Source organism: Gouania willdenowi, chromosome 20, assembly GCF_900634775.1.
Source record: "Gouania willdenowi chromosome 20, fGouWil2.1, whole genome shotgun sequence".
NCBI lineage: Eukaryota > Metazoa > Chordata > Actinopteri > Blenniiformes > Gobiesocidae > Gouania > Gouania willdenowi.
Window position 1 is genome coordinate 17,273,529 of NC_041063.1, and position 22,704 is coordinate 17,296,232.

The window sequence follows — 22,704 nt, forward strand, 5'->3', positions numbered from 1 at the left end:
AGCTACCCTGCTAACCCTTTCATTTTAGCCCTAACCCTAACCCAGGAAATACCCTAAAATGTAAATTTTTTTGTATATGTATTTTCAAAGGTGAAATTTGCCGTGTTGAATATGTTAAAATGAAAAAACTATATATGTCAAATGTGGGATTCGAACTCACGGCAGAAGAAAGGAAGAATCCTTGAGTCTGGCGCCTTAGACCACTGGGCCATCTTGACACGGTGATAGCACAGGCACATTACGCATACAGTATGTAGAAAAGGTACGACAACATCATCTTTCCTACGGATAGACTGCCTGTATAAAGATACGTATTACGTACTAGGAGACACTTCCTAAAAATAAATAGTCTCGACTCTAGTCCAGGCGGCCAACTTGGATGGTAAATCGTGCATGCGCAGAACGACCCAAATTAACTTAAAGCAAATTTAAGCAAGTTAGGTGTTTACAAGAAAGAGGAATTAGCTAAATCAGAATAAACCAGCCACTTAATTTGGATTTAAGCTTAATTCAAAATAAAATTTGCATTAGGAATTAAGTGTTTATATGGTCAGCTTAAAGAGGAATTAACTTTTATTTTGCTTTAAAGAGGAATAAAAGCTCCCATGTAAACATGGCCACTAATGAGGGTATTTTAGTTGGTATTTAATTTTTAATAAAAATAGAATTTGCTATTACACTTATATGTCTAACTCACTGAAACATGCAAGGTACAGAGCAAAGATCAAAGTTTGAACCGGGGGGAGGATTATTTACAGCATATCTCTCTCCCATCTCTATATCTGTGACTAGAGTGTTACCTCTGGACCATGCAGAGCTCCAAACTACAATCTCAGCTCAACATTCCATACAACTAACGACACCAGGGTCAATCAAGATAATGGCTGTTGGAAAATAATTAAGAGATACTAGGTCAAAGGTGGTGAAAGACAAAGCACTTTCAAGTCACTTTTTTTCGAAACATGAACTAAATATTACCCTGCTCTATGCCATGTACTTTTCATCATACTTACTACATTTTCATGACATCATCCTCATCTTGTTATACTTTCTCTTTTTAACCCGTTGGCTCCACCTTTCAGAGAAGATCGATAGGCTTTCTCAGCAGCCTAGTTCTGCCTCTGATTCATTTCTGAGGAGATCAATGGCCCGGTTATTCATCTCAGATGGAGCAGAAGAGCCGTCACCTCCAGAACGCGTGAATAATGCACCCCTGATGAGTCAGCAGTAAACTCCAACAGAGCACAGCCTTGTCAGTTATGTACTAAACAGCATGCATAGGTCTAATCCCCTGTGACCAAAAGTTACTGGACAGTCTGATCCTAAGTGCCATTATTAGTATATTTCAGGATTGGGGTCAATTATAATTGTGTAATTTATTCCAATTATTACGTAATTACAATTACAATGAAAATTGGAAAAATCTGTTGCTGTTGTAATCGTAATTGAGTTCAGATAATTGACTTTAATTGTAATTGTCATACAAATTCTATAAAAACTGTCAACTACAATTTATTTAAACTCAAACTCGGTGAACCATGTTACAGTTCTATGGCTTACACATATGTAGTTAATAATTATTAAAATACGTTTCAGATCAACTTTTCCCACTACCTGTTCTCTTAAGGATAATTTTACCATTTAGAAAAAATAAATAAATCTAGGGGTATACTGACAGAAGTGATGCCCACACCAAAAATATTGATACCAATATTTTCATTGATTAGGAAGCAAGGTAACCAAGAATTCAGAAATAAATTAGATAATAGATAATATTTTTTAGTGTGATTTAAGTAGGCTTTTCTTCTTACCCCTTTTTGAACATGAATATCTTACTATCTTTAATGAGAAGATTATCAAATATGCTTTAATTTATTATTATTATTATTATTATTATTATTATTATTATTTTTCTATATCACATCCATTCTGTGAAAATTGAAGTCAAACACCCTTATTTTATGTATTATATGTACACACACCTTAGGCTCTGAAAAACTCTCAAATTGTTCAAAACACTAATCTCCATGAAGTATTGAACTGTTTTTTTCAAAGAATAAAATGTCCAATATATTAAAACCAGAGTAAAAAATACCTACAAAAAACAGCATGAATTCATATGATGATGATCGGTGATCGTTTTTTTTAAACTCAACGATTGGTGATCGGCCCAAAAATCCTGATCGTGTAAAGCCTAGATTTAACAAATGGGTCAAAGTGACCGCTAAGAGATGCTAACAGAAAGCTAACACAAGAGGAAGGTTATGTTTTATGGTTTGTTTTGTTTTTTATTAATTCATTGATTAATTTAACTTTAATAATTGGAAATGTAATTGTAATTGACTTTTAGGGGAAAAACAACAATTGTTATAGGAAAAAATTCTGTGTAATTTAACATTGGTTAATTGAAGACCTAATTGTAATTGAACACAACCCTGCTATATTTCCACTTATTTGTTTTAAATAAAGTTGAACAAGCTAAAGTTTTCCTTTATCATTAAAAAACATAGATTTCTAGCAGACTTTTGATCAACACTCTAGCAACAGTGTCAGAAAGAGTCAAATGTCTTTGCATAATTGGCAGATAGGATGATCTTTTCCTGTAAACGGAGCCAAAGCAGGACATGTGAGCTGCGTGAACAACAGCTCCCTGACACACTGTATGGAAAAGAATGAAGCTTCTCTCCGAACGTTCAGAATACTTACATCTGATTCTGCAGTGTTGCTGTTTGTTTCTTAGTTTGAACCCACCACTCGGAATTGTGCCAGAATTTCCTGAGTTTAAAAGCAGTGCAGGGCCTGCTGAATAATGCACGGTGAGAGGATGCATAATTAATCCCCGGCTTTCCAGTATGGCAGAACATATTTCACTAGACACTGTGCCATGGCGCTGCGCCTCAGCCGTCGCTTGAGAGGTTGATCTATATGTAAGCCGCCGCCGCCGCCGCCGACAGGGCTCTCTCAGCAGCTGCATGGACAACTGCCTGAATTTTTTTAATCGGTGAAAAGGCAGCTTTTTGACACAGTAAAGCTAATCACCTCTGACAGAGCTGCATTGTATTTGAAACTGTCCTCCCAACAGCAGCCACCATCATCCTCAGCTGCTGTCCAAGTCACATGACCCACACTAGCAAAAAACACATTAATGCACCGGCCAAAAATTTAAAAAAATCACTTGGGCTGTGTTCGAAATCGGATACTACTCATACTAAGTCTGACGTCAAAATGAAATAGGTAGTGCGTTTCAATTAGATGGTATGGAATGATTGAGTATGCAAGAAAAACCTGTATGTGTACTATATCGGGACATTTTTTAGTATGCACGGTGGGCACAATAGCCATATTTAACCACCCCATGATACATTGTGAGCGGAAAGTAAAATCGTCCTGGGTCTGGCTTGAAGCTAAAAATTAAACATCCCTCTAGTCTTCCATGAGTTTTTAACCCTTTTAGAAATAAGGCTCTTATTGTGAAGTTAAACGGAGGTTTAGTCAGTAGCACAATGGCGGGTCTCTCAAAATCTCAGAAATGTCGGTATGAAATGTGTTTCTGCAAGTTTTATGGATCAAATGCCAACACGTTGATATTCTATTTGGTCCCTTTTTTGCTTAAAATGCTTTCAGAACTTTCAAGGGTGCCAAATTATTATTATTATCAATAGATTTTTAGCCTCAGTGTGCTTCAGGTTTTTCTCTTTGTAGGTTTGAAATGCATCTTGGGAAACTTGGAAGTATACTTTATTGGTAAAGGCCTTCATCCTAATCATACTAATAAGTTAGTAGGGTTTACACTGATCTGATCGGCTCTATCGGATCGGCCGATATTTTGCATTTTATGCAATTAATGTGATCGGCTGTAATGTCTTAATTGGCCGATCCGATCAATGACGTCATTGTCGTGGTGAAACTTTCTGTAGATGCTCCCATTGCATTGTTTTATCGGTCTCATTTACACTGAAGAGTTGTTTGCTTTATGTGACACGGCTTTATTTCACTTGCATTCATGCACAAAGGTGAAAACCTGTAAGTCAACGGCGAAAATGTCTCTCGGTTGGAGCGAAGTGGCTGAGCGCTGGACTTCTTCCCCAGTCTACCGGCTCTGAAAGCAGGGGCAGCATCTGCTGTTAGTGTCTGTGTGTGTGTTTGTAAGCGTGTGCTTTTATGTGTGCGCGCTTGTTTCCTTTATTCAGCCTGAACATGTTAAATGATGTTCTCCCATTTACTTTTGCTTTCAGACCTGAGACTTCTGTCCGTTTCAGGGCAACCATTCAGTGTTGATAAATGAAGTAAATATATTACGGACTATAAGCAACAGCAGGTTTTGCGATGCCACAGTCAGGAAATAGATGTGTTTGCTCCAATAATGCTAATGCTGATGGAGGCTTCACGTAGTTCCAGTGTGGTCTGCCTCCACAGCTTCATCTGCACCTCTATTGTAGTTTAAAGCCAGAGGTGGGACCAAAACTGTTAGAAACAGAGCCAGAGTTCTAGGGTCAGAACACCTGGGTTAGATTTATGACTTTTTAAAAGATTTGTGTTAACAAAAAGCACCACCTTTTAAAACAATCATTTGTACAGCAGAAACTCTGATTTTCTCATCCATGCACATTGTTCACCACATTCAATCAAACACGAAACCCCACAACATCCTCCTGGATTATTCAAATCCATCCATGCAGGCCTATGACCTGCCCACAAAACCACTACAAGCTCTGGAATGATTTACCGACAGAGTGCCGTCTCCCATGGCGACCTCGCTGTCCCATGGCTGTCTTTGGTCTCCTGGGGGTGACTCACAACGGCCTATACCAGGATCCTGGTTAACCTGGTTGTCGCCATTCCCACTTTGTGTTCAGTGGTAACGGAGTGGGAAGCAAAGCAAAAGAAAGCCTCTTACTGGCCGAGTGAGCGGTCATGATAATCCCGGCTGTGTCTGCTCTGCAACTTCATCTGCTGTTAATCCATAACCTGGTAATCCTACAGGTGTGGCTTCAGCACTCACGCAAAAAAAGAAATCGCACTACTGTAGGCGAAGGCACATGGGCTGAGACCATGCGATACGCACATTGTGGAATTTCCTGTTGCTTGGAAATTAAGACTAAGGTCCTGGCATGCAGATGCTGCCCACTCAAAGTCTAAACCCATGCATGTAGCTGTGTTCATGTGCATGCTTTATTTAGGCATGCCATATCCAAACATGCATGTGTTATTTTTCTTTTTTACAACGTGCAAATATTTATTTTCAGCATTGAAAATTTTCCTGATGAAACCCATTCATAATTAATTTCCTTCACCATCGTAGCTGTTCACCACATGCAATAAATGGTCCTCAGCATTCATCCCTCCAGGCCTCAAGGAGCTAAAGAATCTGCATCTACCACAACGATCTGATTTATTTAACCTTTTTGAGCCACGAACATTCATGGGTACTTATTGCCGCTCCTAAGGGCCAGGGACTAGGAGGAAGACATCTGCTGCTCCTGGCTGCTACACATAACACATGCAACCTTAAAAGTCTGCACACAAGCCAGGAGAGGTGTGTGTGTGTGAGGTGGGGGGTGGAGGCATCATCCAGTCCAATCTGAGCAAAACTCACGTTTCTCAAACCTGTCTGCGAGGCGGGCACACATGGTGGAGCCGGCACTCTGGCCTTGGTCCTGCAGTTCAGAAGCCTCCTGTCTAAGGCTGGACAACACTAACTGCTCTGTGGGCACCAAAAGACACCATGGTGTGAAGAAAAAACAGCACACACACACAACACAGGAAGTTATTAAGCACATTCTGCACTGCACTGTGTAGTCTGTGACTGAGAATGTACCCGAGTCTAAAAAACTAGTTTCATCTTCATTCAAATGCATCTTATAGTGCCGCCTGCAGACATGGAGGACTCTTTAACCCTAATCGATCTACAAATATTGAAAGTTACATAAATAATGGCAAGAACATGCTTTTGAGACCACCATTGTACAGTTTTCAACGACACACCTCATGATCTCACCCTACCAGGGGTGGACAGGCCATGTGGCATACCAGGCATCGTCTCAGTGGGCCGTCGACCCAAAATGGGCCGGTCTGCTACGTTTTTCTTTTGGACGAGCGAGTGGGGGCAGACTTGGTAACACAGGTGGCTAAAAATGGTCCAAAAGTGGCAAAAACATTGCAAGGAAAGAGTGAAAACTGACTAAAATAGGCCAAGAGCAGTCAAGAGTGGCCAAAAATGGGCAAATAAAGAGGAACCAGGGGGTATATAATGGCAAAGGGTAGCTTAAATGGGCAAAATATGGTAAAAAAAAAAAAAAAAAAAAAAAGGGCAAAAATGTGAAACAAAAAGAGGCAACATGTAGGGAAAAAAAGGAAACAAGTGCTTTTTATTTGACAAAAGTTAGCTTATTTGGATGAAAAGTGGCCAAAAAAAATTTAAGAAAGGACAAAAATTTGATAAAAGTATCAAAAAGTAGGAAAAAGGGATATTTATTGGCAAAAGGTAGGTAAAGTCTAAAAAAAAGTGTCCGAACTCTTTGAAAAGGGGCACAAATTGAACAAAGGAAGTTGCAAAATAGCCAAAGGAAATTGGTCAAAAGGGGATAAAAAGTTTCCCCCATTAAAGGTTTTCTGTGGGAATAATAATTAAATTAAGACATAAAGAGCCACATGTTGAGCATCACTGATTTAATAACGGCTTCTACGTGGTGTCGCTGATATTGTAATGGGCTGGTCTGGACAGAAAATGCCAGGGCTGAATTTTTGTCCCAGTCCACCCCTGCACCCTACACACTATTATTGTGGTTGAAAACAGATGGAGGAGACGTTGCTAGGCTACAACAACCTTTCAGCTGGCCCTGTAGTGCCCCTTGGTGGCCAACACGCATAAATACCTCGAAATTACAACATAAGGGACTGTATCTCCCAGATTACATCTTGTGTGCCTTTGCAGCCATGACAACCGGTCATTATCTTCTGAAAACACATGTAGGGCTGACAGTTGGCTGAAGCAGGAAGTGGCAAAGCTGCAAAATGTGACCATGCGACAAGTAGGATGACTATTTGTATAAATTGTCCAACAGAAGATAAAGCCATAAAGTTTATTTAGTATTGTGGGTATGTATTTACAATAAATCTACCTTTATTAACAACAATCCAGCTGTGCAACAAGGAGTTGTGGGTCGTTCATCAACAAAGGGTTGTACCACTTTGATATATTGCCAATAGAAGAAATCTGCTGGAAATAATACTAGCTGTGTGTAAATGTAACAGATTGGTAATGGCAGACGTCATTGACAGGCAACATGGCTGCTAATTGGAGTGAGGATTCAAGAGGTCAGGCTGCAGGAGATTATAGAAAAGGCACCAAGAGGAACCCAAGAATGGGAAACACGTTCAAGATTATTCTACTGTCTAGACGCAGTGAGGTACCGTCCAAGTTTTCTCTGCAAAATTAAGACAAACTGAAATAAAACAAAAAACTGTTTATGTTCGGAAGTTTTATGAACTACATGTTATGGCCTTTCATCTGCATTTGTATTAAAAGATAAAGCAATCTAATAATTGTATGCAATGTATGTGAACTTATAGCCTAAAGACATCATGGCCCAGTTGGCGCTCATCTCTGCCCTGCTTTCTATTTCTGGAAGCTGCACATTCAGCCCGCTCACTCGCACACAAACCAACACAACAGCATCGCAGCCCCCCAACAGTGTGTGTGCCAGCACTATTTAGTATTTAAAGCCGCTGGATGAGACCAACACATGCTCCTTTCTTCCAGGACAATCCAAACCAGGATCTGTGAAATCATCCCAATGCCAACAACATCCTCTCTCCAACTTTTCTTTTCTTTTCTTAAAAGACTTGGAGACTACTGTTTGTAGAAGAGAGAAACATTTGCTTGTGTGTCCATAAACGTGTACATACCATTCATAATCTGAGGAATTTAAACATGCGTTGATTCACTACTTAAGGGTAACACTTATTGGATGACCTAAACCCGAAAGAAAAAGTTCAGGTAAGGACGCTAAAGGCCTGTCTGAATCATCCACGACAAACTCACTCATCCATGGCATTTGCTTTCTGCTCTGGTGAGTAAATATGTTGTAACACAAAGGGACCATTCAAAAATTGTTTTCACAAAGGTGGGTGTATGACATTGTCTGAAAGAGCATCAAGGGCATTGCAATCAGCATCAAGAACTGATGGAGATTAAGGGGTCAAACCTAACTTGCATCAGCAGACTTTCTTGAAACTGGGTGTTTAAATATTGCATTGTATTGGGGTTTTTTTTTCCATAGGTTATTTAACTTGTGAAATGACTGGGTGTATAACATTGTTTGAAATCGTAATGGATGTGTCAGCATCAAGAACTGATGAAAATTGATAGATAAAACCTAACCCTTGAGACACAACACAGGATTAGAACCACCTCACGCCTTCAACCAAGTTTTAATATGTAGTCACAATAATAACAAACCTCCATTTGTCCATCAGAATGTCAGAAAATAGTCCCAGCAGATGTTCCCAACCTATTTCCTCTTATGTATCCGCAAATAATTTCTGAGAGGCACACAAACGGTAATTGTGTCATTTGTTCATATTTGTTGCCAATTAGTTGTTAAAGTGCTTTATGTCTGAAATGTTTGGATGTTTTTACTTTGTAGTTTTCACGGTGTCTGATGACTTATGATAAATAAATGTTAAGACATCTGTATGATTCGTGGCCTTCGTACGCTCAAACCCGAGTAGTTGCACTGGGTGTTTCAATATTGTATTTTACTGTTTGTTTCATATGAATTATTTAATTTGTGAATTTACTTGGGGGGTGGGGAGGATCCTTTTTAATCTGAAGTGAGAGGATTTACTAAGAAGGAGCGCGCTTTGATCGGTCACGAGGTTTTTAAGTCGAGGAGGTAATTGGCTGATCTTCAAAGCCCACAGGCTGCATGTATATAGGCTTATTTCACATGTGCAACACATATCTGTATCCTTAAATTGCTATCAACGCATTATATTGTCGTCATTGTGCAAATGGCGGCAGTGAAAATGAAGCAGACACATGATAATGTTGGTATGAGGATAAATAAATGTCTCTAATGTCCACACAGCGCAGTGTTGTTACCAGGCTCTCCATCTGTCCTCTTGTCCTTGTGTCCCGAACCGTTGCCAAAAGAAATGAGGTGAGGTGAGGTGAGGTTGGAGGATGAGTACCGGGACAGTCAGTCACTTTAGAGGCGTGTCGCAGTCTCCGGTGCTCCGTTAATATGCCGAGCACATAGCAGATATGCAGGCCGCTCCATATGTAACGGCTACAGGCCAAAATAAGCGCTTTACACGGACTGTTCACTGCGTGCGGTCGACAGGTGGATATATCGCATATTAATGAGTTATTTCGTGCTTACCCCGCTCGCTGTGGATCTTCTTCCCTCTGCGGTTGAAATACATTTTGCTGACAGTGGTCGGGTGTCAGTGAGGCTGGGACGCTGAGGCCCGGGCGGAGGCCTGCTCATGGCTCACCTACAGACCGGGGAGGACCGCACGGTGTCCGGGGCGAGCTGCCAGCTGGCTCCGCCGCTGCTGCCACTCCGAGCTCTGCATTTTGCGGTGGGACAGCGGCTCTGCTGTTAACATCATTCACGGCCTCAGCCAGTCCGACACAACCAGTGAGGATGGAACTAAATCCGTTTACGAATTTCAAAATAAAAGCTTTCTCGATAACGCGGGGCGACGGAAGAGTGATTTTTTATTTTTTATTTTTTAATCTGAGGGCCACATGATCCACATTCATGTCAGCATTAGAATAATAATCAAATTGAGCATTAATACAGGGAAGAACAATTCGTTTGTTTGGTCCTTTGTTTTTTTTTTTTTTTTTTGTTTTTTTTTTTTTAAATAATTGAGCATATTTTCCTCTCATTTCATTTTTTCATTATGTTTTTGTGTTATGAGTCAATTTGTGTATTTTGGTTTTCATTTTGCGATTTTGGAGACATTTTTGTGTATTCGTTTTCTGTGTTTTTATTGTATAATTTTATATTTTTACTCTTTTTATTTTATTATATTTTGATTTATTTTTTGCCGTTGTGTGTTTTTAGAGTCATTTTGTTCATTTATCTTGTCTAGTGTATATTTCTGTAATTTGGTGCATTTACATTTGGGGGCCGCTCAAAATTAGCGCGAGGGCCACATGTGGCCCCCGGGCCGGCAGTTGCCCATTTCTGGTATAGCATGTCAAAATTGTCCCTTTATTGTTCTGAAATTTGGTTTTGATTTTTAAATGACTGTTCCTACTTCATTTCATAAGTCTTTATGTGGATTTACTTTAAAATAAATCAAACATTTTTAGAATCTCTATTTGTGACCCAGATTTTTTTTGTTTTTTGTTTGTGAAGTTATTTCTAATCAATATCTATCTATTTATTTATTCATCCATCCATCCTTTTTCTGACCCGATTGCACCTTTCTTCAGGGGCGCGAGATCTGCTGGTGCCTATCTCCAGCTCTCATTTCTTTTTTTTAAATGACGCTACACAACCTGACATGACTAAAGTAAACACTAGCAAATATTAAAATGGACTAGATCTAAATAGAGCTTTAATGACAAAATTGTTCCAAAGTGCTTTACAATATCAGCTCATTCACACAAGATTATCACTGAGTGAATATGTAAATATTATTAATAATAATACAATTTACCTGAATATGTAAATACATTTACAGTATTACAAAACAAGCAGTATTTACTAATCTGATACAGGAATATCACTGGATTAGTCAAAGTTTACAATATTACAAGATACTCACTTAAGTCACAAACGTTTACGATGCATACTAATGGTTTCAAGAATACAGAAAAATAAGTTTTACAGGGTTTCACCTTTTTTCTTTTAAATTATTATTGTTTTTGGTGATATCAAAATATTGGATCGGGACACCCCTACCCAACTAATAATTATTGCACCTACACATATTCCAAAAGTTACTGCATTTATCTTTTTCTTTCACATTAACGAGATGTATGAAATATACTTATGTATAAATTACAGTTTACACCTAGCATATATTGCTACTACTCTTTAAATCAGTGCCTAGTTATAGTTGAGGACATTTATATTGAAAGGTACAAATCTAACTTCCGCTTCAATCATTCTCTAGTGGTGTTCATCCGCGGAGGCGCGCATCAGCTGTGGCTGACTCTTTTATGGTCGATTTTTACACTTTATACTTGTAAAAAAAAACACATAAAAAGCCCGTATACACACATGAAATAGGTGATGCAGTATTTAAGGTCTATTCCATGTAATGTTGACCAGTTTTATAAAGTGTGGTAAGGTCTTGATGGGTTAACTGCGTTTTTTTTTCTTCTTATTTTTGGTTTATAACGAGCGTGTGATTACATTTTCTTGTGCTTGCGTTTTTTATTTTATTTTTTTTAAATAAACATTTTTATGAAGGTTTAATTTAGCTTGCATTTATACTTTATTTTTCGCACCAATAACGTGGCAGAACCCTCATAAAAGTGTAAATTATAACTGACTGATCACACAGTCATTCATACCACATTCCTCACATTATCAGGCATTACAAAGCAGCATTTTTTTTTCATTGTTAAGGAGCAGAGAAAACAAAACAAAGTATACTTTACAAACGAGCATCTAGAAACATTCCACAAGTACACAGTGAAGCTTTAAAAAAGAAAAGAAAAAATAGCTCCTACAAAACCAGCCCTACATTTTTCAACCCACTGTGAAGGGACAGCTTAAAATTCATGAATCCAAGTTAAAATAGTTGTTAAAAAGAAGAAGGAAAAAAGGGACTCAAGGCTTTTTATCCTGTTACCATTTGAAACAGACATCTTGTCCAGAATAACTTTAAATTCCCTTAAAATACAAGCAGTTGTGAGTTATTTACAGCTGATACTGAAGTTCAGTCTAAGTTTGTTTTTTCCATGTCCAGTTGTGACAAAGATATCACAGAGATCAGACGTCAAAGGGTTAAAGTGAGTATTAAGCAGCTGCAGTTGACTCAACAGTTAACAGAGTTGCAGGATAGACAAAATGCTAAAAAGAAAAGGTCTAAAAAAAAATAAAGTTTAGTTTAGTTAACCCTCTGCATTTAAAGTTTTTTTTTTTTTTCAAAACCACACTTGGTTCAACCTTCTTCATCAAATGTATTATTTCCAAAGAATTTAGCAGATGAAACCGATATGTACAACAAGCATAAGTTCATCCATCAAGTCCAGCTAGCCTTTGAAAACCTTTATTTACTGAGAGCTAACGGATCAGTCATGATGTGCTGCCAGTATGGGCTGCCTGCACAGGGGACAGGTGTTGTTTTCAGAGAGCCAGTGATCAATGCAGTGAATGTGAAACTCATGAGAACAGGGCAGTCGGCGTAGCTTGCTGCCTTGAGTGTACTCGTTGATACAAATGCTGCACGCAAGGCCGACCTCTCTCTCCACACTGGCCTGGTCATAGGTTGTGGATAGATTGTCAATCTGCTCTTTGGTCAGACCTCGAGGGTGTTCGTCATCCTCCTCATTGTGAAAAAAGATGAAGCGCGCTAGCCGCAGGACGCGCACGGGCTCGTTCTCCACCCGGTTGTTGGTGTCCCTGCTGGTGGCTCTGCTGTCTGTGGAGTTCACGGCTCCTGCAATGAGCCTGGCCAGAGCTCCTGGCTCCTCCTGAATCCCCACCATCTCCATCCTCTCCTGAACAACATTTCCTCCACTCAGCTGAGCAGGTGGGCTTACAACTCTATGTAAGTGCCCAACAAGGTTAGCATTACTATTTGTACCACTAGCGTCTGCATGGTTGGGTGCAATACTTTCAGAATCAGCCTCAGTTTCCATTGACGAGATGAGCTCCCCAAATCCATTCACGATCTGGTGCAGATTGGACCTTAGAGCAGTTGTGTTTGGTTCTCCCAGGCCTGTTTCACTGATTCGTCGAAGTGGAATCCTGATAGTCCTCACGGAGGTGCGGATACCAATTCGCTCGAAGTGGGAGAGGGGGCGTCTGACACCGCCGTTGTCACTTTCAAATGTCACCGTGTTCTCAGCCACTCTGGCACGAGACCGTGTTCTGCTGGCGATGCTGTACCGGTCCCGGTTCTCACCCGGGAGAATTCTTCTCAACCGCAGGTTCAACATGATGGTTGTGTGGCGACGCCCTGCTGAACTCCCTGTTCCTGTTCCATGTGACTCGCCCTGCTGTTCTACTGTTTCTACAGCTCGTTCTGTTTGGATGACAGGTTCTCCCGTCCCAGCTTCTCCAGTCTCCACGGACACTGCAGAGGTTGTGCTGCTGCCTGGCTCAACAGTTGGTCTGAAAGTGTTGAGCCACTCCAGTGATGAGTCACTGTTTGAACTCTCTGATGCTCCTCCTTCTGCTGCTCCTGTGAAAATACAAAAACAAAACTATTGAAAATATGTTGGAAAAGGTTACAAAATACAACAAAAATAGACTTTTTTTTTCTCTCTCTCTTCTTTGTCTGCACATACTGTCAAAGGTCAACACCACAAAAAGTGCAATCTTTTTTAAGACAGCAATGCATGTTTTGTTCTTGCAATTAAATAAATTAATTTATTTTATTGCATAATTGTGACCATCACCAGCCCTCCCTAAGGAAGGGTAAGAAATGCTTTATTTTATAAAAAAGAGAGGGAATAATCACAACTTTACAACGTGACTCTATCTGTGGAACTACTTGCAGGAGATTGTCCTTTTAGAGAGGTGGAGCATGCGCACTGTTGACTAGTATGGCAAGCGATAAAGAACAATCATAACAGAATGATTTACATCCTCTCCTTTTAGTTTGAGCCTTCTGTACCAAAATGGATTTAGCATTTCGCATAAAACAAAACCATAGCAATTACACAGCTATCTTAATAAAATATCGTTCCTGCATTAAACAACCCAAACTATAAAGTGACATGTGTAAGCCAAGTATAAAATTACGAAAATAAATGTATCATGTAACCTACCTTTTTAAACATGACCAATATGCATAATACTGTGCTATTAACATTAAACAATGAATATGCATACAACACTGAAAATGTTACTTTGTTACATATGCACTTTGTTACGTTCCCTTTTTTTTTTTCACATCCCATGGTAACATTCAATTCAGTCGTGGTGCTTCGGATTCGGCTAGCCCGTTTGATTGTGGGTATTCAGGACTGGTGGTGACGTGAGCAAAGTCCCATTGTTCTGCAAACTCTTTGAAATGTTGGCTTGTGTATTGTCTCGCGTTGTCGGAGATCAGGGTGTGAGGCGCTCCATGTACAGAAAAATGTCTTTTTAGCTTTTTGATCACAGAGGCTGACGTATCATGGAGAAGGTCTATTTCGAACCAATTTGAATATGAGTCTACCAGTATGGAGTACTGCTGACCATGCCATTCAAACAAATCAGTTGCGACTGTGGACCATGGCAGGGTAGGAACTGAATGAGGTTGTAAAGGTTCCTTTTGTTGGTGAGGGCGAGTAGCGTTGCACAAGACCGAAGTTCGTTTGTAATGTCTTTGTTCATGGTGGGCCAAAACACAGTGCTTCTGGCTCTGAACTTTGTGGAGTCAAGGCCGGGGTGACCTCTGTGCATGATTTGCATGTATTCATGCTGCAGTGAGTCTGGAATGACTAGTCTGTGACCTTTCATGATGATGCCATCCTCCACCACCAACTCATCTCTGTAAGGAAAAAATGGTCGGACAGGGGGAGGTACCCGGCGTTCTTTGTTCGGCCAACCGTTCTGAATCACGGTGCTTAGAGTTTAGAGTAGTTGGTCTCTCGCTGTGTATGTTCTGTGAGTCTGGCTGTGGAAACGAAACTGACATATGACTTTGAATGTGTTATTCTTTGTTTGAGGCACGGTCTTTGTTGGAGCTCTTGACAGGGTATTGGCAAGGTACCTGTGCTTCCCCTTTTTGTAGACAAGAGTGATAAGCTTGTAACCGAAGTAGCATCCTCTGTAAACGAGCAGGAGCTGTGTGGATCGGCTTTTTTAGGATTGTGACCAGGGGCTGGTGGTCAGTTTCAATGACTGTGTGTTTGGTTTTACATCCTGCAGCTTTGCTTGTTTAAACCTTGTCATGTTGTGCCCCCTGGTGGAGCTTTTCTGCAGCGCATCCACGCACGTACAGTAACTGCCTGTTTTGTTAAGGCTTTAGTGTTCTCCTCATTCACTTCATATATACGGCAGATGGAAATGGCTTTGACTAGTGTTAAATCACTATCACGCACCAATGCTTTTCTGATGCTGTCATTATTTATGCCACACACGATTCTGTCGCACATCAGTTCATCATTTAGCTCTCCAAAGTGGCAACTTTTGGCTTTTATTTTTAAATCACTGATGAATGATTCGATAGTCGCACCTTGTTTTTGATTTCGAGTGATTTCGAACTTGTGCCTTTCCATTGTCTCATTGTGTTGTGGATTGCACACTTGCCGGAATTTTTGTTTGAGACACTCGGGGTTTTCTCGACTCAGCTGGGACGTGGACGGCTCCATCGACACCTGGCGCCCTAACTTCTGTGGCGTAGACTTCTGCTCCAGCGAGATTGAGGAGGATATAAGCCTTGGTTTTTGCAAGTTTGTCTGAGTGTGCCGCCTCAATAAAGATGTCATAATCTCTTTCAAACACATGCCAGTTCTCAGCCATGTCTCCCTCAAACACGAGCGGGTCAGGTCTCCGAAATCCCTCCGCCATCACGTTAGCCAGCTGTAACGCTTTTCCTTCCTTCTATCTTCAGGACTTGCACAGAACGGTGTTATAACTCACCGGTGACATGATGCTCGGTACGTCTTCTGACACCATGTAAGAATGTGCGAGGAGTCCACCGTGAGCATTTAGTTGGTTTATTCACAACTCGTAATCACAACTTTACGACGTGACTGTATCTGTGGAACTACTTGCAGGGGATTCTCCTTTTAGAGCATGCGCACTGTTGACTAGTACGGCAAGCGATAAATAACAATCATAACAGAATGATTTACATGTAGGACTAGAAAGGTTGTACACTTCTTCTTACCCCTTTTGAATATGAGTGTCTTTATTGAGATTATCAAATATGCTTTTATTTAATTATTATTATTATTATTATTATTATTATTATTATTATTATTATTATTATTATCTTGCCTAATCGCATCCATTCTGTGAAAATTGAAGTCAAACACCCTTATTTTATATATTATATGTACACACCTTAGGCTCTGAAAGACTCTCAAACTGTTCAAAACACTATCATCGCCATAAAAAAATTGAACTGTTGTTTTCAAGGAATAAAACGTTCAATGCATTAAAACCAGAGTACATATAATTTTCACATGATAATTTGTAACAACGGTGAAATCTCTTACCTGATTCAGCCATTTCTTATCAGAATGTAAGCTTTTGAACAAATTGTATTGTTTAACTTCTTAATACTCAGATCACTAAGAGAGCTTGTTCCACCCGATCACAAGCACTAAAAGAACCTATACTAAAGTCTTCGATGCGTTTGGTTCTTTATTCCTTTTATTTTTCGACATTTGATGATGATGTCATTAAACTGTTTCCTGTATTGTACAGGCATTCATTCAGTGTTGGTAAATGACGTAAATATAGTACGGACTATAAGCAAAAGCAAAAAAACCCTGCACGGGAGTAGTCACGGCTAGTTGCTAGTAGGGGGCCTCGACAGACGGCAGATATCAGTGACACAACTTGAAACCCCGCGGACACATTACAGTTATACGTCGGGAACCTCCCTAATGGGGCCCCACTGCTACCGGTCCCTGCATCAACGTGCTGATGTTATCAAACACACACTGACAAAATGAAGCAGACATATCCCACGTGGCTCATGAAAAGAAGAAAAAAAAAACAAGAAGAGGATGAAAAGAAAAAACGTGATAGTAAACGTGATATGTAATTGTGTGGTAATTGTAAAAAAAAGTTTGTCCCAGTTAGTCCCAGGCACTTTGTCCCAAACTCCCAGTCATCCACCAAGCACCAGAAAAGATAACTGCACATTTAAGTCTGTGTAAAGTGAATTCAGCCATTTACTTTTAAACACATTAATAAAGTGTGTTTATATGTATATATTAATCATTCAAATTTGACAGTGTTTAACAACAAACTTCGGTGGCATGACAAACTTAGAGCACATATTTATTCTTACTTTACACCAATTTTACCAGCTTTATGTTAAGAAGTAGTCCAGCTTTGCTTACACATTATAAGTCTTGTTGCCAATGGCTGTGTACATACTGTACATTCATAACCACACAATAAGTTAGTCCTTTGCTGCCAATGATATTTTCTCAGAATAAAGTGTTTGTTGTCAAATGGTAAAACTGATACATCCATAAATGTTCTGCTATAGCCTAAATGTTACATTAAATAAAATGTTAACATGAAGCATTAAAGTTGTTACTGCAAATTAATATTCATTAATTATTCCATACATATCTCAAATGTTTAGTGTTTATGTAGCATGCACATTTCTTTACTTTACTGTAACCAACCAAATGCATTGTGCTCTTTTCTTTTTTCTTAAAGAAGAGTAGGACATGATGGCACTTTCATGCAGCAGCAGCAGCAGCATGGCAGCACAGCATTCCAACACCACCTCCTCACCACCCCCATGACACCACACCACCACAGAAGGTACTCAAATAATAGCAAATCAAATAATATCAGATGATCCTGCGCTGTGGCCAAAAGCTATCGACGACAATGCTTGGTGTCAAATTGTGAGAAAAGAACCACTCCAAATAACAGACATGGATTTCCAAAAAAGTTCAGAAAAACCCACCTCGGGAGATTCACCAAAGAAAATTACAAAATGACAATGAGGAATGGTTAGTGCACTCTTAATTTCCACTTCAATTCCTTGTTTTTTTTGTTGTTTTTTTGCTTGGTTGCATTTTTATCATACATAAAATTTTGTACATTTCAGTTGTGTTTACTGTATATATTGTGTGTAAAGTTTGCATTTAGTTTAGATAGTTATGTTATTTATTTTATATGTCAATTATTCAATAAAGTATTTCTTTACTGATCCCTCGTCTTGGACTTCATTCATCATCATTCTGGGGCCGGGAGGCCCCATAATCCTTCTTGCCTAGGGCCCTCAGGGGGTCTAGAAATGCCCCTGATTGTAGTTGGAAGCCAGAGGTGGGACCAAGTTAAAATTTTGCAAGTCAAAGTCAAGTCCCAAGTCTTTGTGCTCGAGTCCCAAGTCTAGACAGTCAAGTCCCAAGTCGAGTCCAAGTCCTACGCTTTTTAAACGTCAGAGGAAAGCTCCGTGGTTTAGCTCTGAAACTCGCACACTCAAACAAACAACCCGTAAATTAGAGAGAATGTGGCGTTCCAATAAAACAGAGGAGTCACGAATACTCTGACGAGAAAGCCTTAGTAAATACTTGACAGCCTTACGACATACTCGATCTACATACTACTCCTCACTAATTGAAGAAAATAGAAATAATCCGAGGTACCTTTTCAGCACTGTAGCCAGGCTAACACAAAGTCAGAGCTCTCTTGAGCCCATGATTCCTCTAGCCCTCAGCTGTGAGGACTTTATGACATTTTTCAACGATAAAATTTATAAGATTAGAGATAAAATTAGCCACTCCCTGCCTTCACCTGGTCCTGCTGTACCATTAAATGTAAATAGGCCAAACCTAAACTGTTTCACACATATAGGACTTCAGGAACTTAACTCTATTATTTCATCCTCTAAACCATCGACCTGCCTTTCAGATCTGATCCCAACTAAGCTGTTTAAAGAAGTTGTTCCCCTAGTCTGCCCATCTTTGTTGGAGACAATAAATATATCCCTATCAATAGGCTATGTGCCACAGTCCTTTAAAGTCACTGTAATCAAACCCCTTCTAAAAAAAACCTACTCTTGATTCCAGCACTTTAGCAAACTACAGGCCTATATCTAATCTTCCTTTTATTTCAAAGATTCTTGAGAAAGTTGTGGCGGCTCAGCTCTGTGACTTCCTTCAAAACAACAGCCTGTTCGAGGACTTCCAGTCAGGTTTTAGAGCTCAACACAGCACAGAGACTGCTTTAGTTAAAGTAACTAATGATCTACTCTGGGCTTCAGATGAAGGACGACTCTCAGTGCTGGTTTTATTAGATCTTAGTGCAGCATTTGACACTATAGATCACTATATTCTACTAGAGAGATTAAAGGAATTACTTGGAATCACAGGGACTGCCCTAAACTGGTTTAAGTCCTACCTATCTGATTGGTACCAGTTTGTACACGTGAATAATAGGTCTTCTGTGTACACTAAAGTAAGCTACGGGGTTCCTCAGGGCTCTGTGCTAGGTCCAATCCTCTTCTGTATCTATATGATCCCCCTTGGTAATGTTATGAGAAAATACTCTGTTAACTTTCACTGCTATGCTGATGATACCCAACTGTATGTATCAATGAAGCCAGGTGAGACAAATCAGCTATCTAAACTTGAGGCCTGTCTAAAGGACATTCGGGCCTGGATGGACCAAAATTTTCTTCTTCTTAACTCAGACAAGACTGAGGTCATTGTACTGGGCCCACGACACCTTAGAGAAACCTATGCTAGCCTAACTGCCCTCGATGGCATTACTCTGGCACAAAGCACAACTGTTAGAAACCTTGGGGTTCTATTTGATCAGGATTTATCCTTCAACTCTCACATAAAACAAACTTCAAGAACTGCCTTCTTTCAACTCCGTAACATTGCTAAAATCAGATCTATCCTGTCTCAGAGCGACGGCGAAAAGCTAGTCCATGCTTTTGTTACCTCTCGACTGGATTATTGTAAGTATCTTTTAGTAGGCTGCCCAAGCAAGTCGCTTAAGACACTTCAGCTGGTTCAAAATGCTGCAGCACGTGTACTGACTAAAACTAGGAGAAGAGATCACATTACTCCTGTATTAGCCTCTCTGCATTGGCTTCCCATAAAATATAGAATAGAAGTCAAGATTCTTCTTCTCACTTATAAAGCCCTAAATGGACAGGCACCAGTCTATCTCAAGGAGCTTGTAGTGCCATACAATCCCCCCAGAACACTACGCTCTCAAAATGCTGGCCTACTCGTTCCATTTGTCTCTAGAAGTAGTATAGGAGGAAGAGGTTTCAGTTATCAGGCCCCACTTCTCTGGAACCATCTACCAACCACGGTTCGGGGGGCAGACAACCTCTCTACCTTTAAGGTTAGGCTCAAAACATTCCTCTTTGGTAAAGCTTTTAGTTAGGAACCAGCTCATAGCTCATAGTTAAGATGCAATAGGCATAGACTGCCGGGGGGGTCTGGCATGCTCGGTTGGAGAGAGGTTGGAGAGGGAGTTAAGAGAGAGGTCATTTAGGTTAGAGAGGGACCGGAGAGGGTCCCATTCCTCTCTCGAACACTCCCTCTATGTCTGCTTCTTCCCTTGTGTGTTTGCTCCTGTACTCCTTCTGGCTTTTGTCTTGCAGGTCCGTGGGATCCTCAGTGTGGAGTTACAGAGTCTCAACAACTCTGTCTCCACCCTTTCCTCTGCACACACCCAACACAGCATAACGTGGATGGCTGTTCATCATAGGAATGGGATCCACACAAGGTTCCTGCTGCTTAACAGAAGGTTTTCCTTGCCGCCATGATGAATTCATGTTGGGTGTGGGATACATATGTATGTGTATATACGTATATATGCATATGTGTGTATCCATAAAATGAAGAGTCCGCCCTTAATTCTGCTCAACTGTAAAGTGTCTTGAGATACCATTGGTTATGATTTGGCGCTATACAAATAAAAGATTGATTGATTGATTGATTGATACAAACATCGGCTCATAGAGTATGGCGTTCCTACAATGCGGAACATCTATCGAGTCTTAGCCAGTCAGTAAGACCCTTTGGGGTTCATCCTACCCTACACCACCCAAGCCAAAATGCTGGAAAGACACCTTTGGGAGAAGCAACGAAACTGGGATGATCCAGTTCTTCCCAAAGACCTCCTACAAGTCTGGAATGACTGGGTAGAAGAACTTCAGTTTCTGCCACAAGTTACTCTGTCACAACCATATGTGCCTGCTGACGTAGATCAATCCAGTTTCACCCATGATGTTCACATCTTTAGAGATGCATCGGAGCAATCTTATGGCTCAGTGGCTTACTTGAGAACAGTGGACAGTCAAGGTCAAGTTCACCTGTCTTTCCTCCTGGCCAGGTCCAGAGTTGCGCCTAAGAGATTCCTCTCCATGCCCCGACAAGAACTGTGTGGAGCGGTTACAGGAGCCCAACTGGCTAAGCTCCTTGAGAGAGAGCTAACACTGAAGACAAACCAAACTATCATGTGGACAAACTCCACCACGATGTTGATGTGGCTACAGTCAGAGTTTTGTCGCTTCAAGATCTTCATCGGCACCAGAGTAGCAGAAATCCAGGAACTGACCAACCCATATGCCTGGCATTACGTGGACTCAGCGAGGAACCCGGCTGATGACATCACCAGGGGCAAGACCCTGCAAGACTTTGTGAAACCAAACCGGTGGAGTCAAGGGTATCCATTCCTCCATCAAACCCCAGAGACGTTGGGCCTGTCAAGCCCAACGTCGAACCAGCTGATGATGACTCTGAGTACAGGAAGTCTACCTTCTGTGGAGTCACTTCCACCACCTCTAGCACAGTAGACGCGGTGGCGAAGCAGTTTGTCACCAAGAAGGAGCTGCTAGAAGCTACAGCGCAGAAGCTCAATGGGGTGGCAGAGCAGAATGCCAGCTGTTCCGCTGAAGATTATCGCCGAGCAAATTTTCACAATATTATAAGTGTAACAAATGTAATGCCCCACTCCTACAATCCCATACATTTGAAGACACTTTCACACCTTGAATTGAATAAAATGAAGAATGTATACATTAAGAATCAAGAAACCCTGTGGCAGACTGCCGATCTATCCAGGGTGTATCCTGCCCTCACCCATAGTACGCTAGGACTGGCTCCAGCAATCCACGGCCCCTGAAAAGGATAAGCGGCTTAGAAGAAGGGATTGATGGATGGATTGATCCAGAAAAATTCTGCTGCTGTCATTTTGTGCAAAAGATAATATAAATATATTAACTTCAGTTTCATTAAAAAATGATATACGGACATTGCTTCAAAATCTTTATTTCTTTCAATGTGTTTTTTCCCCAAAAGGTGCCACTGAATTTTAACAAAAATAAACCCAACACACAACTTTTTCTGTTGCTTATAAAAGTCTTTGGGCTTATTTTATACAAGATTGTCCTAAAATAATTCTTATGTAATGTTTTGTTTTTAAATGTAAAATTTCAACATTGAAGGACCACTTCACCTATAAAATCAGTTGTTCTATCAGTGACACTCCCCATAATGAGTTGAATACAAAGATATTTTAGGTTTTTGTCACATTCCTTCAAGAAATCCAGAGTGAATGGCTTTTATGGAAGGGAATGAGATCTGCTCCCCCAGGTGGGCAAAATCAATCCCTGTCATTTCCATTATTTCGGAATTTCCTAAATCACTTTAAAGGAATGTGACAAAAACCTAAATTATCCTTGTATTCCTGGTGTTCATCCATAGAGGCATGCATCAGCTGTGTCTGACACGCATCATTTATGGTCGATACTGACACTTAACACATAAAACACATAAAAAGCTTGTGTACATACATGAAATGGGTGATGCAGTATTTAAGATCTATTACATGTAATGTTTACCAGTTTTGT

At 40.3% G+C, this 22,704-nt stretch overlaps 2 protein-coding genes across 13 annotated transcripts in view; both read right to left on the reverse strand.

Moving 5' to 3' along the window:
* atp8a2 (ATPase phospholipid transporting 8A2) overlaps positions 1 to 9,654 on the reverse strand; it is a 62,490-nt gene extending 52,836 nt beyond the window's left edge. For 4 of the 11 annotated variants that reach the window (XM_028434131.1, XM_028434132.1, XM_028434130.1 and 1 more), the window contains exons 1-2: positions 9,387 to 9,654; positions 5,597 to 5,704 (exon numbers count right to left, since the gene is read on the reverse strand). In XM_028434131.1, coding sequence (XP_028289932.1) covers positions 5,597 to 5,704; positions 9,387 to 9,429 — 151 coding nt within the window. In that variant the 5' untranslated portion in view covers positions 9,430 to 9,654. Of the gene's footprint in view, positions 1 to 4,726; positions 4,974 to 5,596; positions 5,705 to 9,106; positions 9,294 to 9,386 lie in introns of those variants that run through there. The other 7 variants (XM_028434142.1, XM_028434136.1, XM_028434134.1 and 4 more) reach the window with 5 other exon arrangements.
* Positions 9,655 to 11,444: 1,790 nt separating this feature from the next.
* On the reverse strand, positions 11,445 to 16,468 carry LOC114454501 (E3 ubiquitin-protein ligase RNF6-like). 2 transcript variants are annotated; one of them, XM_028435043.1, is made up of 2 exons: positions 16,352 to 16,468; positions 11,445 to 13,380 (listed from the first exon to the last, which is right to left on the reverse strand). In XM_028435043.1, the coding sequence occupies exons 1-2, from the start codon at positions 16,362 to 16,364 to the stop codon at positions 12,266 to 12,268; spliced, it is 1,128 nt and encodes a 375-aa protein (XP_028290844.1). In that variant the 5' UTR covers positions 16,365 to 16,468; the 3' UTR covers positions 11,445 to 12,265. The 2 variants fall into 2 exon arrangements, with proteins under 2 accessions (XP_028290844.1, XP_028290842.1); XM_028435041.1 differs by lacking the exon at positions 16,352 to 16,468 and adding an exon at positions 14,080 to 15,922.
* Positions 16,469 to 22,704: the final 6,236 nt, after the last annotated feature.